The following is a 19,815-nucleotide window of genomic DNA, read 5'->3' on the forward strand; positions in this document are numbered from 1 at the left end:
TCCATGCGGTCTGCGCCCCACAGCCACTGGGCCGCCATGTTCGCCGAACCCCCTGTCCCCCCCGGGGGTGCCCTCCTGCTGCCAGGCCCCGCTCAGCGGCGTGCGCTCATCCGAGCCCTGGTTTTTGACAGAGCCCCATCCCGCTGCTGTCCTGTTCTTTCCCACTCCTACTCAGTGAATTGTGCTTGCTTTGGTTATTTGGAATGCGTAAGTCTTGTTTTCGTGCTCTTGGGACCTCTCTCGGCTAGGTGCTGGCTCAACATGTGTTCTCCACGTCCAGGTAGTGGGGACTCTCAGTCCTTGAAAAGGCTTGACTTTCACAGATCTTTTTCGTTCTCAGCCTTGTGAATCTTCTTTCTTACTTTTAACTTCTGTTCGGTTCCCTCTCATCCCCCACCTCTATTTTGATTTTTTCAGTTAGGATACTGACGTGAAGTAGTAGCCTAATTTACTGAGCTGGTGATGTAAGTCAAAGGTGGAGTTCACCTTAGATGAGAAATTGTCGAGTTAAGGAAGCCTTTGTACTTTGAGATAGATGCCGTTCACTTTTGAGTCACTAGATTGTATCTACTTAAATTCAAATGCACGTGGGTACTGCAGTTATTAAGTTGCCAAGCTGATTTAGTTTCCTTCGATTTGATTTGGAAAAATTCTTCCAAAGTGTGTGACATTTTGCTGTAAATGTGTAAAACTTTAAAAACTTGTATTTAGGGTAGATCTTAATCTGACTGCCAGAGGACATTTTCAGTTGAAAGTGGGGATACTTCATGTATGTTTAGATATTTTCAGGTTTTCAGTTACGTTTTCATTGTTTCTCCTGTTGACTAATAACGTTTATCAGGGCTGACTGAGTCAAGCACAAAACTCATAATTGTAAAAAACCATAGTTGTCATTAGAATTGCACACACTGCCTATTTTTCCATTTTAAAATTATTTTCGATGTAATGTAACATTTCCTATAAAGTGACAGTAATACCAATTAAGAGCAATATGGAATAGTGGTTAGGTAGGTGTGTGTACCCAGACTGCAAGGCTGTGCTTGAGTCTAAGCTCTGCTTTCTCACAGTAATTGTGCTGCTAGTTTTCTTTTTATAAAATAAGACTAGCAGCACCTACTTCGTAGAGTAGTATGAGGGGTGATATATTTAATAATACAGAAAGCACCTATAGTAGTTCTTGGTGTGTAAGTGCTTTAAGTGTTAAGTATTACTGTTTCTAGTATTTTATATTTGTATAGTTAGCACTCCAGGGTAGATAAAAGAAGCAACTTGTTATGAAGACCAAAAGTGGAACCAGGGACGGAGCTCAGGTCTTTGGTTATCTGCAACAAATAGTGTTAGGTTGGCCAGAATTTGTCACTTGCTTTGGTTTTCTATTGGCTTCCAATCACATTGTGTGCTTGGAGATGAAAGTTTTTCCTAGTCTTAAAAGTCATAGTTTTGAATTGTATATACCACTGTACTACAATAGAAAAATAACTGGATTTTGGTTCCTTTGTTTCATAGTAAGTTACTTTAGTTTGGGGGCATTATTGAAAAATGAGTTGGACTCTTAAGAAAGTGGTATACTGGGGGTGTAGTGCAGTGGTAGAGCATGTGCTTAGCACCTTCCTGTCAGCCCCTCCTCCTCACGCAGAATATGTATAGGTTTCAGTTTCTTTTTATCTGTGCACTCCTTTCAGCCACATAACCATGAAATGCCCTAAAATTATTGCCTTTTTTTTGGAAACAGGATTGTATTCTAGTTTAGGCTGGCCTGGAATTTATGATAATCCTCCTGCCTCAGCCTCCTGAGTGCTGACGTGTGTGCCACCATGCCTACCTCAATCCATGACACTCACCTTTTAAGGTCCTCAGGATTAAATGGTGTAATAATGCCTGGCACATGATAAGTACACTGGTTGTTTGTACTGTCTAGACTTATCATTTAATTTTGTATTCATGAAAGTAAATGAGTTAATAATTGTGTTAGGTTTAGTAATGGGTATTGTGCCAACCAAGGGCAGACATAAGTGTGGTGATACGCTCTTATCCGTGGAAAAAAATTTCTGCTGATTTTCTTGGGTGATATGTTAATGCAGTGGTTCGTAAGTGTTCAGAAAAAATTAGATTGTCACTTCTTTTTCCTGGTTACATGATTATAATACTTTGCATTTGTACCACAATAGTTGTGGTGTTTCCTAGGTTTATGTGTGTAAACAATCTGAGATGTTAAATGACAGACTGGAGTCACACAGTAGGTGTCTGAGTCACCTAGGAACTGGTCTCCTTGCATTGCCCCCTTAAATGTCTCTGACTTCGGCGCTTTCTTTCCCTACTGGCTGTGCAACCCTGGAGGAACAGGCCTATCTATCATGGGCTGCTCTTGCTGTGATTAAAGTTAATGTGATCCCAGACAGCTTGGTACTTGTGGGATGGAGCATGTGGCATTTCAGACAATTAGGGCCAGCAGGGTGGCATTAAGGGTATTTCTGGGAACAATCTGAACCTAGTGTCCCCAGTCCTACCCCTTAGAGGTGTAGCACGATTCAGGTGTATTCCTGTACTGTTTGGAGATTTCAAGTATTTAAACTTCAGAAGAAGGTAAAGGGTACAAATTCGATTTAATTGGCAGAAATAGATGTTCTATGTATGAGATTTGTTTTAATATAATGTTTGTAATTTTTTTAATATAATGTATACAGTTTTTCCACTTAACTGTATGATAGAGTATGTGGTGGTAAGATAGGCCAAGAAACAGGTAAAAAGTCAACTTTTGGAGTGACATTTAAAACTTGGGCATAATTTTCCGTGTCTAGAAGTCAGTTTTGAGAAGTAGGTTTTGATTTACTGGTGGATTGTGAAATAGATTAGTGGGTTGTGACAGCATTAAAAAAAGAAAAAACAAAATAGTAGAATATTACTCATGATAAGGATAATTTTTTCTGTGGACTTATTCATATGTGTAAGTCTTTTTAATGAGTGAAGTAGTCTCCAAGTAAAAACTCTTACACTAGTATTTCTGGGTAAAAGAGTCATTGCTTGCTGGGCATGGTGATATGGGTGTGTGGGTTTGAGGCCAGCGTGGACTACACAGTGGGTTCAAGGCCAGTCTGAACTACATAGTGAGACCCTATCTCAAAAAGGCATTATTGAATTGTTGATCAATTCAGACTTCTTATGACCGAGGTGTGGTTTTTCTCTTTTCTGTCTTCACCTCATTTGTACTACTCCTGTTTATAAAGTACATATGTGCTATTCATACTCGCCTCAGTTTTCTGGTTCTTGCTTGAGTCAAAGCCTGATAAGTTTTCATCAGATAGGTTTTTGGTATTTATTGTTTAGCTCAGTCTGCCCTTCAGATTGGAAAAGACTCCTTAGTCTAAGATAGCACATTTTCCAGTTACAAATACGTGAACTGAATTCTCAGCCAAGCTTTCTTGTTACTGGTACATATTTACATGTATAATCAATTGGCACGTGGCAACTGACTATGACTAAGATATAAAGAAAAAGACAATTCAGATTCATGGAGCCTGACTTGTATCTTAGGTGAATGAAGAGACTTCTGTGTAGGAGAGGATATTTAGGGTGAACTTTGAAGCATGGATAAGATTCTTAACCAAGGAAGAATAGAGGTAAGTAGGAAAAGTCCCCTGCGGGTGCAGGGAAAAGCGAAATGGGAAAATGTATATGTATTTAGGTAGTGATCAAAGGGTAGATTAGAATCATTAGTACTTACCTCTTATTGGTTGTAGAGATCTCTAGTATAAAGTAGTACTTAAATACTAGATTTCACTAAAATACACATGTCTAGACATGCTCATCCTGCTGAATGGGAAGTTACTGTTTAAAACATCATCCATCCTGGAAAACATACAAGTCAGCAGTTGAGATTAAATTCATTAATTGGATTATTTAGGTTTAGGTCAGTGAGCCTCAAAAGTTGCATGTAAGTCCTGTGGACTTTCCTTCAACGTGTTTATCCCGGCTACTTCCCTTGTACCAGGGAATCATACTCAGGACCTTGCACTTGCAAGGCAGACACAGTGCCACTGAGCTAAATCCTGGCCCTCTTTCAACCTGTTTTGCACCTATAACAAAGTAGATTCCTCAGGTAGGGAGATTAGAAATTTGGTGATGTTAATTTCTAAATTTATTGGGTACTTTTTAGTGCAAATTCACATCCTATAAAGCATGTACAAATTGGACCAGCTTTTCTTTTACACATTGAGAAACCTCAGTGTAGATGATTTGACCTGATTTGGGAAACTTGAATAGAAATATATTCTGGAATCTATTTGGGTGAGTGTAGCACTGGGGATTGAACACAAGGCCTTTGCACTGAATTACACCCCAACCCTTCCTTCCTTCCTTCCTTTATTTATTTTTGTTTTGGTATGTATTTTTTATTTCCCTGTAGTGTTAATTTTTTTGGTTCCGGAGCTCAAACTCTGGACCTTGAGCTTGCAAGGCAGGTGTCAGCAGCACTGATCTAAATCCTTGGCCCTTCCCTGTAGTTTTGACTTACCAAGAACAAATAGCAGGGAAAGCCCAATCCTTATTTATCGATTGATGATTTTAAAATTATTATTTGTGTTTTTGAGACAGGGTCTCATGATGTAGTCCAGGCTGGCCTTGAACTTGCAGTGATCCCCCTGCCTCAGCTTCCAGCCATTTAAAAATCTTTTATTTTGAGATAGTGTCTCACTAAGTTGTCCAGGCTAGACTTGAATGTGAGATCCTCCTACCTCAGCCTCCCAGAATACTGGAGTTACAGATTGTGTCACCAAGCCTGGCCTTTTCTAGATTCTTTCAGACAAAAGCTTCTTGATAAGGTAGCACAGTTGAAGTATTTTCTTTTTTTCTGAAATGCTTGGGATATAAAGGTTTCAGAATTCAGAATTTAAAGATTCTTAAATTTTAGGATATTTGGGTAGACTTTTACTGTTTGAGTATCCCTAATCTGAAAGCTGATCTGAGATGCTCTAGAATTTCAAATTTTTGGAGGAGGGATGTCCAAACCATAGTAGGTTAGTATGTGTCCCCTTACTAACCTTTCATGAAATGTTTATTCGTAACCTTAAGTAAAAACCACATTTGCCCCCTGGGATCCTTCAAAGGCAGCTTTATTTATCATTTAAAAATTTTTTATTTTGGTGTTGGGGATCAAACTTAGGACCTTGTGCTTGTGAGGCAGACGGCAGAACCCACTGAGCTAAATCCCCAGCCCTTATTTATTTTTGGAGACAGGATCCTACTGTGTAGTTCAGGTTGGCCTTGAATGCATTATGTAGCCTTGCCTGGTCTGGAACTCGTGACGATCCTCCTGCCTCAGCATCCTGAGTGCTGGGATTACAGGCGTGTGCCATCATGCCTAGCTAAAGGCAGCTTTAGGTATTTGTTTATGAGGTGTGATTGAAATACGTGGTGAACTTTTAAACTTTAGAAAAAGTTTATTATAGTGAAATACATACAGCCTTTAATTCCCCTCACCATACTCCTTGTTTTAAACTCTTTTATCTCATTGTCATGGCCCTTGATCTTGCCTCCTTGTGAAGCAGTTCTGGAAGTCCTCTTTTTCTGAATGTTTGTATGAGGTGTGATCAAAAATGAGTGAATGTGGCTGGCAAGACCCTCCAGCACTAAGGTAGACTTAAGAAACATAATGGTGTATGTTCATTCACCTTACTCATTGGAGCTGGCACCGTGTGACTTCTGATCATTCTTCAAGTCAAAAGGACCATGAAAGATAAATATTTTGAATAGATTTGGGATATAAAGGCAGCCTCAACAGTCCAACTAATGATAGAGGACTTCCAGAACTGCTTCTGAAAGTGGCAGGAATGTGGGGATAAGTGTGTTTGAAGAGGGAAGTTTTTTTAAAATAGCAAAACATATTGGTACATTTCAGACGTGCACAATGATAACACTCATTGTAGTGAATTTGCACCTGTATACGTTACCTGGGGGGAGTATTTTGAGAGGAATTAATGGCAATATGTCTTATTGTTATCATTAAGAAACAGTCACTGTCTTTTTTTTTTTTTTTTAATCACAAGACATAATGGAAGGCAGGGCCTAGGGCCCTCATAATGTTTCAAGTAGGTTAAGTGTTACTGATGAGAGTGTTCAGAATTTTTTCACTTGTAACTTCTCTTTTGGGTTTATTAACATGGATACATTACTGAAGATTTGCAAACTGTTACTGTTTTTTGTTTGTTAAATCTTCATTTTTTGTTCACCTAAGTGTCCAGTCAAATTCTTCAAATGTAATATCCCCCTAAAATAACTAAAAGAAAAAAAAAAGGGGGAAAATGCTTTGGAAACTTAACTGATATTTACACACTGGTAGCACTGTAGTTTTGCATTTGGTAGTTCTTGATTTCATTCTTGTATGTTTTACTTTTGAGACAAGGTCTCTCCTTTGCAGTTTAGCCTGGCCTTGAACTCACTGCGTAGCCCAGACTGGCGTCAAACTCAGTGATCTGCCTGCTTCAGCCTTCCAAGTGCTAGGGTTACAGGCGTTTGCCACTGTGTCTCCTTTGTGTTCTGGCTTTCTGTGCAGCAGAGCAGAGATCCTGCACTATTAAAATGTTTTCTTTTCTATAGTGTTGGTTTGTTTTTTGCTGAAGAGTGAATTTCTCAGCTTTTTTCATACTGAAACACATAAACTGTCAAGCTCTAATTATTATTATTATTATTATTGTTATTATTTGTTTGTTTTTGTGGTACTGGAGATTGAACTCAAGACCTTGTGCTTGCAAGGCAGGCGGCGGCACCACTGAGCTAAATCCCTGGCCCTCAAACTCTAATTTTTAAAAATATGTGGAAGAGAAGTGTTAAAATAAAATAAATTTTCAACATTGTAAGCTCTGGTCTTGTAGTGATCGTAAGTTGTGATTATTGATTGTCTTTTTGCTGGACAGCGTCACATTTGAAATCAGAGTTTTGCGATACATTTGCCACTAGATGGAAACTTGTGCCTTTTAAGTGGTCTTGAATCACTGAGCAAACATGGAACCAGGCGAACCCCGATCAGCCCTGGAGCAGTTTCTGTGTGTGCCCTGAGTTGCTCTACAACTTAACAGCTGCTTGTTGATGCAAATTGTACTCAGTACATATTGATAAATATAAAAGCATTTGAGTCCCTCTTCTGGAAACTAAGCTAGAATTTGAGGACAGGTTGGGACGGGGAAAGGGAAGTGTCATTGGCCGTTCAGCTGTGGATCTATGGACCCTAGGCCCTGGAGTCTGGATCCTGTCTACCCTGGAGGAGTGGAAGGTTCTCTTGATCCTGTCGGGAAGGGTTTAGTGGGAGAAGTGGAAAGAGCACTGGAGCTGTGTGGGCCTAGGAGATAGTACCTAGAGTGTGTCCTGTTCGCTGCCTCCTTCTGGGAGGCGGGAGTGGGGCCTAGAGCCTTGACTTTCTCTTCCCATTGGAGGTTTTTCTTTTTTTAAACTAATGGGAAATTACTTGAAAGTGTATTCTTGCCCTCGTTCTTTTTAAATGTATGTTTTGTGGGCTAGCAGACATTTCTTTATGAGTTAATGATGTTTTAGTGTTTGAAATATTAACTAAAAATGCTGTTTTAATTTTTTTTTTTCCAGGAGAGCCACCAGAGGAAAAAGCGGAAATCAGAAGCTATAGGAACGGGTGACCAGATTGACTTGTTGGCTCTTGGTACAGCAGTTGGTAGCATTTTATTGTACAGTACAGTAAAAGGAGAATTGCACAGTAAATTAGTAGTAAGTGTATTTATGTGTATTTTACATGAAAGGTCTGATGAGAACTGAGATTATTAGAAACCCTTCAAGAGACGTGATGAGATTTGTACTATATGGGCAGTGTTTTTGCTTATGTTTCATTCATTTTTTCACTTTGATAATCACAGTCTTGTTTGCTGACTAGACCTTAGGCACTGGGCTAACAGCTGCAGAAAGATAAATGTTTTATTTATTTTTTCATTTATAATTTTTTGTTTTTATTAGTACATGTTTGCAAGTACATAATGATTATGCTCATTGTGGAGAATTGGTACATGTACACAATGCATCACAATGCTTTATTTTTTCTCCTCCCCCTCTACCTCCTTTTAAATTTAAAAAATTTATTTATTTTTTTTTTTTTTTTTTTTTTTTTTTTGAGACAGGGTCTCACTATGTAGTTCAGACTGGTCCCAAACTCACTATGTAGCTCAGGCTGGCCTCGAATTTATAGTGATCCTCCTGCCTCAGCTTCCTGAGTGCTGAGATTACAAACATGTGATGAGTAGTAATAGTTGATAAGAGCTGATTTAGGTAACGTCATCTTTGTTAGGGGTCAGAGTGTGAAGAATTATTGACAAAGGTTAAAGGAACTCTAGGGTATCACAGGCAGCTGCGTAAGCAGCTAGCCACTTCCTTTTGGGCAAGGGAAGCAAAGAAGGCAGCTGGAATAACTGCTGAAGCTGAGGCCTTTAAGCAGCAGATCTTCTGTTGGTGGTGCTGTCTCTTTAGTGTTCCCCCCTTTATATACTGTAAACATGACTTCTGAGAGTGTTCTTGATTTGTACTTTCATCTGGACAGTACCTCTGTTCCAGGAGAGTAATTGTGACTGCTGAATATCCCATTAAAGCAGAGGCAATGATTAGGGGAAAAAAACCCCACCTGATTTGGTAGCTGAAAAATGTTACCTGATTTTAAATCTGCCTTTAGAAATTGTTTTCATCTTAAAGGTACTGTGTACAGCTGTAAGGAGAATGTGGTGTTCGGGGTCTGTCACCCTCAGTTTCTCCCTGCCCTCCCAGCTGATGTTGGTGGTCCTCACTTCGGCTCTCAACCCCCTGCGGTTGAGAGCCAGCCATCCTTTGACTTGGTTAGTTTTGGGGGGCAGCAGGTATCCAGTGTCCTGTGCAGCGTGATGGCTGCAGGCATGATACTGAGAGAGCCAAAATTCTTTCTTGAATCCTCTCACTACTTCATTATTACAAGTACTTTTATTTTTAACACTTCTGTGTTTTTGAGACAGGGTCTTACTGTAGTATGGGGTGAAGGGTGTCAGACTGGTCCGGTGACGTAGAAAGGGACACAGCTTTGCAGCTGTCCTAAGATCGAATCCTCCTGCTTACTCAATCATGGATCATTTAACTTCTCACCTTTTAAGTGTTTATTCTACAACCTAGCTTGTATAACTTCAGTAAGACTTGGACATAGTAATACATTGAAAGTGCCTGGTAAATGTTGGTTGAATGAGTAAGTGAATGAGTGAGGGGCACGTTGCCAGTTTGCTGTCTGAAAGGATGTGCTGATTTCACTGCCCCTAGCTGTGTCTTACAGTCCCCCCACCTTATGATAATCTCATCTGCTTGGGCAGTATAGTGCTAAGCAAATTACTAGATAGACTGACTGAAAGGGCTACTTTTTGGCTTGTATTTGATTCCTAAGAATATTTTAATACGTTTACTGTCTCTGACTTCTGTGGAATTTGTGTTTATAGCCTTTAATTCTGTGTGTGTGTGAGAGAGAGAGCACATACATAAAATACAGGACTACTTCGAGTAGCTAGCCGAAAAGAGAAGTAAAACCTTAATGTTTTAAAACATCTTTCTTTTGAAGTAGGAGTAATTGTATTTCAGAGTAGCTTCTATGATTTTGAATAATGCTGTTGATTCTTAGATATGTACATAGTAGTGCTTCGCTGTATGTTTAGGTGCAAAGAGTGACAAGAACAATTGCTGTAGTGTGTGACTTAGCGCGCCAGTCTGCTGAGTGAGTTTGCCCGGGAATGTATGTGAATGGGAGACCACGGTGATCTTTGACATAAAGACATTTTCTAAGTGCAGATCTATAATCACCTAAGAATTCTCATCTTCCACATTAGTCGTGTTTCTGTTACTGTGGTCTCCTTTCTTCTATGCTCCTGGTGAGGAGGGGTGCCTTAGAGTGCTGTTTGTATTTAAAGTGCTGTTCAGGTGGTGTGGCCATAACTCAGGCAGGCATTTAGTGTTTATCTGAACAAAGAGTGACTTTTTTTAATTGAAGGAGAGGTTTATTTTGTTTTGAGACAAAGTTTTGCTATGTAGCTCAGGCAGACCTTGAGTTAGCTTTGTGGCCCAGACTGGCCTTGAACTTGTGATCCTCCTGCCTCAGCCTCCTGATAGGCATGTGCAGCTGTGCCGAGCTCCTTTACTTTTTTGTTTCTTTTTAGTACTGGGGATTGAATCCAGGACCTTCACACTGAGTCAGGCCCTCACTGTTTTTTGTTTGTTTGTTTTGCGGTACTGAGGATTGAACTCAGGACCTTGCACTTATGAGACAGGTGCAGTGCCACTGCACTAAATCCCTGGCCCTGACCCTTATTTTGAAAGACCAGGTCTCTAGAAGTTACCCAGGCTGGACTGCAATTCTGGGTCTTCCTGCCTCAGGCTCTGAGTGCTGGGATTACATGGATGTGCCACTGTGCTGTTTTTGGTATTTCTAAAGGAGATTTTCAGTGAAATGTTTACCTTTTAGGAGTTGATTTTTGCCAGGTGTGGTGGTACATGCCCATAATCCCAGCACTTGGGAGGCTAAGGCAGGAGGATCACCTTGAGTGAGGCAAGCCTGAATTACAGAGTGAGACCCTGTTTTAAAAAACAAAAATCAAAACAAAACAAAAATATAAGTTGATTTTGGACTCCACTGTTTGACTTTACTAGCTCCTTCTGCTGTTCAGATTTTGTTGCTCTTAGAGCCAATGTTCCTGTCAAGAGCAAGTGGTGTTCAAGACTCGTATTCTTTGATTTAGAATGTGGAGGTAGTTTTTTTCTGCAGAGAAGGGAAAGCTAGCGTTTTGATGATGTTGTAGCTATTTTATCTCATTTTTGAAAACTGAATTAGAGATTTTGGAAAACTAAAATGGATAGATGTATTTAACGTTTGTTAAACTGATAATGACTAGGATTCATTACTAACATTCTGTGTTTACATTTTTTAATCTGCAGGGTGGTGGTCATGACAACAGAGTCAATTGCATACAGTGGCATCAAGACAGTGGCTGCTTATATAGTTGTTCAGATGATAAGCATATTGTGGAGTGGAACACACGGGCGTGCAAAGTGAAGTGGTGAGTAATGTCGCTTCTCTGGGGTGGGGTTGGCTGCAGGGACCTTTTGGAAATGAGCCCGTGACAGACCATGTTGGACACAGTGGGGAACATACATGTTGAGAAGGTATAGACTATTTTAAAGAAATGTTTAGTCAAATTGGTCACAAGGTTTTAGCAGAGCTAAATGGCACAAGAGTGAAATACTGCACGAGAGATGGCGGAAAATAGCGTGTGATTACTTGTCAGATGAATACGGCTGTGTTGGGAAGGGAGGGATTTCAGTTGGACCTTCTGTGACAGATAGGATTTAGATAGAGGAGCAGAAGAATGGTTTAAAGAGAGGAGAAAGGTGGGGAGCTGGAAGAAACAGTCCAGGAGACCAGGAAATGAAAGATTTACTTGGTACCGAGCAAGCTAATTTTGAGGGTCTGTCCGGGGCACGATGCATGGTAGAGAATGGAAATACCTTCCAGTTAATAGAAATTATGGTCAGAGGAGGGAAATGGTTTGAAGGCTTTAGACAAGTTGAACATGAACTCAAAATATGTGAAAGACCCACTGGACAGGGTGGTGAGATGCTAGAATGTAAGTGGGCAGCGGTCGGTAGGTGTTACCCCATTTCCCTTGTTACTGTGTGGCTGGGTGAGTGTTTGCCAAGTCTGATCCTTCATGCAGAGTAGCAGTGTCCAAGGTGCCATCTGTCATGCTAGACACGTGCCTGGATGCAGTAGCGCGGGGTTCACTGTGCCTGTCTCAAAATTGAGAAATAGGCTAAACAAGAGCCCAGCCTCTTTCCCACTAAATGTGTGTTCAGCCTAATCCTTAACATTCTTATGTTCTATTATTGATTCCCCACTCCTACCCAGAGCTAGATGCTATCTACTAACATTAAACTTTTTCTTAAGGAGGAGACGTTTATTTTGGGTTGTGAGATTTAACTCTGATCCTTCATTTTCTCTCCCCTTTCTTCTGTATTTACCTTAAGTGTGAATGAAAAGTATAGCAAATGACTAAACTAAAATTTACTACAATTAAAGACACTTTGCCATTACCCCCCCAGTGTCCTTTTTCTTTCAGACCTACTTAACCCGTTGCTGTTGGCACTTTCTTAAGCAGTCCTGGAGGTCCTCTTTTGTGAATGTCCCTTCATTGCACTGTGATGATGACTGCCATGATGGCCTGGATTGATTCAATTTATTTTGTTTGTTTTTTGGTTTTTTGAGATAGAGTCTTGCTATGTGGTTCTGGCTGGCCTGGAACTTGCAAAAGCCCTCCTGCCTCGACTTCCTGAGCGCTGCCACCACACCCAGTCTTCCCCCAGATTTTTTTCTTTCATTAAGTTTATTGGTACATTTTAGGTGTATAATACAGTTATATTCATCATTGGGAACTTGTACCTTTACATGATGTATCTTGGTTCTTAACTTTTTTACCCATTCCCTCGCCCTCAGGATTTTGAAGGCCTCAGTCCATTGTTTTCTAAGTTTTTTAATGTTAATTATTTTTAGTATTCTGCAGTCTTTTGTACTCTTATTTAATGAATGAGTAACATTGGTGCTTGATGCATTCATTTAGCCTGGAGATTGATATGCTTCTTTTTTGTTTTGTATTAGATAATTTTGTCCTTTTTTTCTGTTCTCTAATGAACTGTTAATCCAGGCCTTGTATCTCCTTATCTTGTAAATTTCTGTCTACCTCTAGTGCCTCCACACCCCTGATTGAAGTACATGGAATTTGAATATTGAACCCTGTGCATTCTAGGCAAGCACTTTACCACTGAGCTACATCCCCTGCTCTTTGTCTCTTACTTTTGCATTTTATCTTTTCTTTCTGTTAGGTCAATTTCATTTTCAGTACCTGTTGAATGTTTAAATTTCTCTTACCATGTCTGTCTGTCGGTACAGGGGGATTAATTTAGGGCCTTTACACTGAACTACATTTAAAATTTTTATTTTATTTTATTTTTTTTGTTTTGTTTTTTTGAGACAGGGTCTCACTGTGTAGTTGAGACTGACCTGGAAAATTCTCACTATGTAGCCCAAGCTGGTCTTGAATTCACAACTCACAACGATCCTCCTGTAGCAGCCTCCCAAGTGCTGGGATTACAGGCGTATGCCACCACGCCCAGCTAAAAATTTTATTTTGGGAGGCTACACATGAATTTTTGGTCCTCCTGCCTCATCTTCCCAGGGTGCTGGGATTACAGGCATGTCCCACTGTACCCAGTTCTTAACATAGTTTAAATTTCTGGAGCTGTTTATTGTTCTGTTTCTTTCTTCTTCTTCTTTTTTTTTTTGATTGCATTGCTTCTTTCTAACTCCTTGAAAATAATTGCAATAGGATTTCAGTATTTTTCTTTCCTTGTTGTTCATTTGGTTTCTAGTTTTTTTATTTTGTACTGGGGATTGAACTCGGGTCCTTACGCTTGCAGGGTAGGCAGTGGAGCCACTGAGCTAAATCCCCGGCCCTTGATTTCTAGTTTTAATGTTGAAAGCATTCTTCTCGGTGGCCTGTTGGTATTTGAAAACAAAACATTAAAAAGCTGAGTGGAAGGCCTGGGTGTGGGTGTGTGGCACTTCATTTGGACTTCCTTTGTGGAATGTTGGGAGGCCTAAAATGTTGGTAATACAGCTCATGCCTCTGGAACCCACTGTGTTTCCCACTGGAGAACATTCCAGTCTAGTGCATTTTCAGCTTTAGTGGGCATCTGTGTGCTGCCTGTGCCCATACAGCTCTGATGTAGTATGTTGGCCCTTAGGAGTCTGACGAGTTCTCTGTTGGTGCTGACATAGGAGGATTACACTGAGTGGCGGCATTGGCACTGACCCTTTCTCAGAATGGATAGGTAGATCGGGGAAGCGTGTGGCCTCCTCAGGGCAGGCTACCTTCTTGTTTGTTGAGACAGACTTGCTGTGTGGTTCAGACTGGCCTTGAATTTACCACAGAGCCCAGGCTGGCCTGGAACTCATGACAGTCCTTGTGCCTCGCTCGTGTCAGAGGTGTGCGGCACCATGCCCTGCTTCGGGTCTGATATGTGGATCAATTTAGTGAATTTATACCGAACAATGAGTAGAAGTCAGTCTTGGGACTGGGATATGGCGAGAAACTGGAAAAAATTTTAGAAGCAAGAGGGTGAAGAAAAAAATTCTTTCATTATTATGGACATTTCCTTGATTACAGATATGTTTAAGTGTATCATTTGTAAAAATTTGCATTTTTCCTATGAATTCCTGTTTATGTCTCTTCTGTTTTCCCTGTGAAGTCTTTGTTGTTATTGTGTGTGTGTGTGTGTGTGTGTGTGTGTGTGTGTGTTTGTTTCCAGTACTGGGGATTAAACTCAGGCCCTTCACTACATCCCCAGCTTTTAGTTATTTTTATTTTGAGACAGGATCTTGCTAAGTTGCCCAGGCTGGGCTTGAATTTGCAATCCTTCTACTTCAGTCTCCCATAGAGCTAGGACTACAGCTGTGAGTTCTTTTTCCTTACTGATTCAAAGAAGCTGCAGTGTATGTCTCTGAGTATTAATTCTTTAGTAATATATAACCTTTTTAAGCAGAGAACATTTTTTTTTCTTTTCTTTTTTTTCCCCTGGTTCTGGGTATTGAACTCAGGACCTTGTGCTTGCCAGACAGGTGCGGTACCACTGAGCTAAATCCCCAGCCCAAGGAGAGAAGATTTACTTTGGCTCATGATTTCAGAAGTTTCTGTGGTTGGCTATCTTCAAGGCCCAGCAGCGTGGCAGAAGAAAGCTTCTCACCCCTTGGCAGCTAGGAAGCAGAGCACAGGGAAAGGGTGAGAGAGAGGAACGGGCAGGGGACAGGATCTGCCCTTCAAGGGCACACTACCCCCAGTGACCTGCTTCCTCCAGCGGAGTCAGCTGGTGTCCTCATGATCCACTCAGTTCCTCAAACCCCACCAGCTAGCAACCAAACCTTCAATACAAGGAGGCTTTGGGGGCATTTTGGGTTAACCACAATTGTTTGTTTGTTTGTTTGTTTGTTGTTCTTTTGAGACAGGGTCTTGCCATGTTGTTCAGGCTGGGCTCTAATTCATCATACAGCCCAGGCTGGCCTCAAACTCATGGCAATCCTGCCTCAGCCTCTTGAGTTAGAATAGTCTGTAGTATTTTTTTTTTGGTAGTATGTATTTTAGATGTAAATAAATAGCCACGTGCCCTGTTGCTCAGCAGCATTAATATGTTCAACAAACTGCAAAATATGGTTCTAATCATAGCCACTCTCTTGAAAGGAATAAACTACCTGGTTTATTTCACTTACCTGATGGGAATTCATCCACATAGATTTGGGATAGAAATAAACTTTTTGGGCTGCACCCTGAGACAGTTTTTGCTGCTAAGGGATTAAAGGCTAATGTTGTAGAGAAAGCAGGATGTGCCATGGAGGTGGGTGGGCTGGACTTGTGAAGGTCCAGAGAGGTAGTTGCCTGGGTCACTAGATACACATAGTCCCCTCTTTTCCATTCTTACAACTCTCACCTACCCATTTCCTGCCACCTCTTGAAATTTTATCCAAAGGGGGAGCATGCTGTGTTCAGAGCACCCTCAGGAGGCTTCACTGATATGTCCAGGGTTATTAACCTAAGGCACGATTTTAGGAAATGCGATTGACCTTGCATGGTAATTTTTAATGCTGGTTTGCTTTTTTGTTATTTTCTGTTGAGTAAACGTTCTTTCCATTTATTAAGATGTTTATGCTTTTCTTTACATTATAGCAAATGGAAAGGTGACAATAGCAGCGTCACTTCCCTGTGTATCAGCCCAGATGGAAAAATGTTACTTTCAGCTGGTCGAACAATCAAACTATGGGTTTTGGAGACCAAAGAAATCTACAGAGTGAGTGTATCAAATTACTTCTAAGCATAACAGTCATAGAGAGCAGGTGTGGAGAAAGAAGTTTGAGCCATAGGATGCTGTGTTAAGAATACAAATTCTTAGGCTTGGTGCTTTGTGCCTGTACTCCCAGCACTCAGGACGGCTTGAGGCCAGCCTGCGCAGCATAAGAAGACTGTCAAAAAGCAAAACAGATTTTTTGTGTATGTCAAATAGTAGAATTAACAGACAAAAATTAGGCTTCATATTTGATTTGTTCTTTCCAGAACGAATCAAATAAATGGGATTTGAGTTGAAAATCTCTTACTGTGTGTTATTATAGTAATTTTGTTTTCTAGTTTATTTTCTAGTGGAAATTTAGTGTTAGGAAAAACAGTTGCACTCAGGTTAGTGCAGGTTAAACTTTTGGTGCTGTGATGATGCTGTACAATTGTGGTTTCGACTCCCTGAGAGTAAAATGAAGACCTGCAATTCCTTGGCTGTGTCTGAGCACCTAAGCAACCCTTTACAGTAGTAGAGTTAGAACTGGGGAGGTAGCTGAACGGTGTAGTGCTTGCCTAGCATTCCCGAGACCCTGGGTTTGATCCCAAGTGCTACCAAAAAAAAAAAAAAAAAAGGCATTTAATTTTGATTTTCAGATAGATGTTTAAAATGTGAAAGGATAATAGCACAACTCTCATTTGCTTGTAATTAAACAACTTTGTTGTGGAGCTTTCCTGCCAGATTAATAATACATTTGCTGCCAAAGTGTGCACATTTTTTTTTGTTTTTGTTTTTGTTTCTGGAACCTGGAATCGAACTCAGGACCTTGTGTTTGCCAGGCAGGCACTATGCCACTGAGCTGCATCCCTGGCCCTAGATTAATAATAGCTTCTTTATGATACATATGGATTCTACTTTTTGTACTTTGAATCTGTCCTCTCCTAAATGAGATTTAACTTTCTCTAGCACTTCACAGGACATGCAACGCCAGTTTCATCGCTTATGTTCACTACTATCAGACCCCCTAATGAGAGCCAGCCCTTTGATGGGATTACAGGCCTCTATTTCCTATCTGGAGCAGTGCACGACCGGTTACTCAATGTCTGGTAGGTAGTTCTTTTGGATTTGGGGGTGGCTTTGCCTGCAAGGTATCTGTCACAGTTTGTGTAGTTATAGATGTGCTTTATTGTTGGCATTACACTGACTTAATAATGAAGAACTGAACCTGCCTGAACGTTGGCCCTTTTGGAGAACAATTTAAGAGCATTACATAATAGAGCCTCCTTTCTGCTTCCTTAGAGATGTAGTGGCCTGAATATGTTTTGTGACTGGGCAATTTAAAAATAAAAATTTTTAGGGAGAAGACTTCCATTTTGTTGAAATAAATGGCACCTCTCAGTTAATAGAGTAATGTCTATTTACTGATGGTTTCCTGAGGATATAAAATTCCTTGACATTCTGAGAATCCCCATTAAGCCATTTTTGCTGTTATTAATTCCCTTGGGAGTTTTGTTTCTTTGTTTTCAAGATAGCGTCTCCTTGCTGTGTAGCCCAGGCTGGCCTTGAACTCATGGAGATCCTCCTGATTTAGCCTCCCAAATTCTGGGATTACAGGCATATGCCACCACACTTGGCTTTAGAGTTAACTTCTAAAAGTTAAAATTAATTTGATGCTAAAGAACTATCAAAAAATTTAAATGTAGGAAGTAAGAAATTTCTTGGATTTTAGAACTTTATCTGATGTTGAAGTTGCCCTTTTCAGTTTTCATAGACAAAATATGGAATTGGTTTTGTATTTTAGTAATAGTTGAGCATGTTTGTGATCATATAAAGCTAGTATGAGTTTTTTGTTTTTGTTTTTGTTTTTTTTCCTTTTGGTGACAGGGATCAAACGTGCACTTGCACTTGCAAAGCAGGCAGCGGAACCACTGAGCCAAATCCCCGGCTAGTATGGGTTTTATAAAATAAGGCTTATTTAGAGATGGTACTTAGCACGATAGGCTTGGTGGCACTGCTTTCCAGTCCTGCTTGGGAGGGAGAAGGTTTCTTAGAGCCCAGGAATTCAAGGCCAGCTTGTGCAACCTAGCCAGACCCTGTCTCAAAAAGACGAAAGCTGGGAGTAGAGCTCAGAGGTAGAGTGCTGGCCTGGCACATGTGAAGACCTGGGTTTTATCCCTAGTGCTGCAAAACCAGAAACAATTAATAATGTCAGAGTTAAAATCTGCCTCCAAGGTTTCCTGACATTACCGAGTGCTTCAGTCTTCAGTGTTTCACACTTTAGTGCCCTACTGCCTTAGTTTCTGAAGCTACAGAATTTCTCTATAAGAGGCTGATTTCAGTTATGATTATGAAAAATAGTATTTTGCCTGGGGATGTCTTGGTATCAGAGCAGTAAGCTTAAATTTAACTTGTATGCCTCTCCTCTAAAATTTATATCCCACGTTAAAAGGCTGCTTAACAAACTCCATAAGCTTTGGTGTTAGAGCAAACCTAAGGGTTCCCTGATACATGTATGCATACGTGTGTGTGTGTGTGTGTGTGTGTGTATGTGCGCGCGCGTATGTGTGTGCGTGTGTATTTGTTTTGATTTGGATTTTTGAGACAGGGTCTTGCTTTGTAGTTCAGGCTGGCCTTGAACTCACTTTGTAGCCCAGACTGACCTTGAACTCATGGCAGTCCTCCTGCCTCAGTCTCCTAAATCCTGGGATTACAGATATATGCCATTATACCCAGCTCCTGATAATTATTTTTGAAGATCCCCCTGGGGGGGGATCAAACTCAACCTTGTACTTAGGAGGCAGGTGTGGCACCACTGAGCTAAACCCTGGCCCATTGAAGGACACATTTCTTTATTTTTTTCCCAGTAGTTTTATTCTTTAACATCTTAACAAGAGATTATCCAAAGCTTAAAAGACTTGAAAAATAATACAGTTTCATATTATTTACATAACATGTATACAGGTTCCAGTACCATAGAAACATTGCTGTGTCTGAAATGCAGTGACTGTGGATATAAATAACTAATGGCCTTTTAGAGCAAAGTCTATTGGATATGTTCTTTTACTTCAACTACTTTTACTACTTGTTATGTGAACTATTAGGCACCTGAGAGGTTGGAAGACTTGTGAACACAAATTTCAATGCCTTCTATTTTGATTCATCTTTCTCACCCCCCCCCCATGGGGGATCGAACCCTTGGCATTCAGGGCAGGCACGATGCCACTGAGCTAAATCCCCAGCATCTCTAATGTTTTACTTAATGCACAGCTAAGCTAACTTTATTCTCATTCTAAATGATCAAATAGTAACCACATAAACTGCTACTGTGTATATAGGTTTGAAAATCAAACATAAACATCTACAGCCCAGTTGTGTAGCATATGTGTAGGATGCACATTTAATCCCAGCAAATTCACTACTGTTGTATAAGCCATCTAAAGTCTACTTACAGGTGTCAACTTTTCAGTTTCCATGCTGAGCTATGTTTTTAAAAAACATGTAAAAAACCTTAAAATAATTGGAATAATTTAATTTCTTATAAATTAATCAAGAAACCTAAGATTAAAGATTCTAAATTATAGTTTCACTTGTATTTTAAAAATACATTGGAGATTCTGCATGTGCCCGTGACCAAGCTTCTCTTCGATGCGCACTACTCCCAAATTGTAGGTATGTGCCACCATGCCTGGCAAGAATGCATTTTTAAATTAAAGTATGAAAGCATTTAGGTTGGGCCAGGAATGTAGCTCATGAAAGTTCCCTGTTAATTCTAATCTCAAAAATATCGAAAGATTGTTAGATGTGTTTTACTAGTCGATAAAGAGAAACTGACTTTGAATTGTTTTGGAAATCATATCTGGTACTTGTTCTTTTATTTGTACTTAGCTTTATTGAGGAATAGCCTATAGATAGTGAACTGTGTATATATAAAGTTAC

General features: G+C 40.2%; 1 protein-coding gene and 1 non-coding gene across 2 annotated transcripts in view; both read left to right on the plus strand.

The window, feature by feature from the left end:
- The window catches only part of Wdr43 (WD repeat domain 43), a 50,330-nt gene that overhangs the window by 406 nt on the left and 30,109 nt on the right, over nt 1-19,815 (plus strand). Inside the window, exons 2-5 of the mRNA XM_010604694.3 lie at nt 7,591-7,728; nt 10,945-11,066; nt 15,780-15,900; nt 16,846-16,985. Coding sequence (XP_010602996.1) covers nt 7,591-7,728; nt 10,945-11,066; nt 15,780-15,900; nt 16,846-16,985 — 521 coding nt within the window. The remainder of the gene's footprint in view (nt 1-7,590; nt 7,729-10,944; nt 11,067-15,779; nt 15,901-16,845; nt 16,986-19,815) is intronic.
- Nucleotides 16,306-16,390, plus strand: LOC117286695. Its single transcript, XR_004517829.1, has one exon. It is a non-coding gene; the product is annotated as a small nucleolar RNA SNORD53/SNORD92 (small nucleolar RNA).

Source organism: Fukomys damarensis, unplaced genomic scaffold (genome assembly GCF_012274545.1).
Source record: "Fukomys damarensis isolate Sample0158 unplaced genomic scaffold, DMR_v1.0_HiC HiC_scaffold_2, whole genome shotgun sequence".
Taxonomy (NCBI): domain Eukaryota; kingdom Metazoa; phylum Chordata; class Mammalia; order Rodentia; family Bathyergidae; genus Fukomys; species Fukomys damarensis.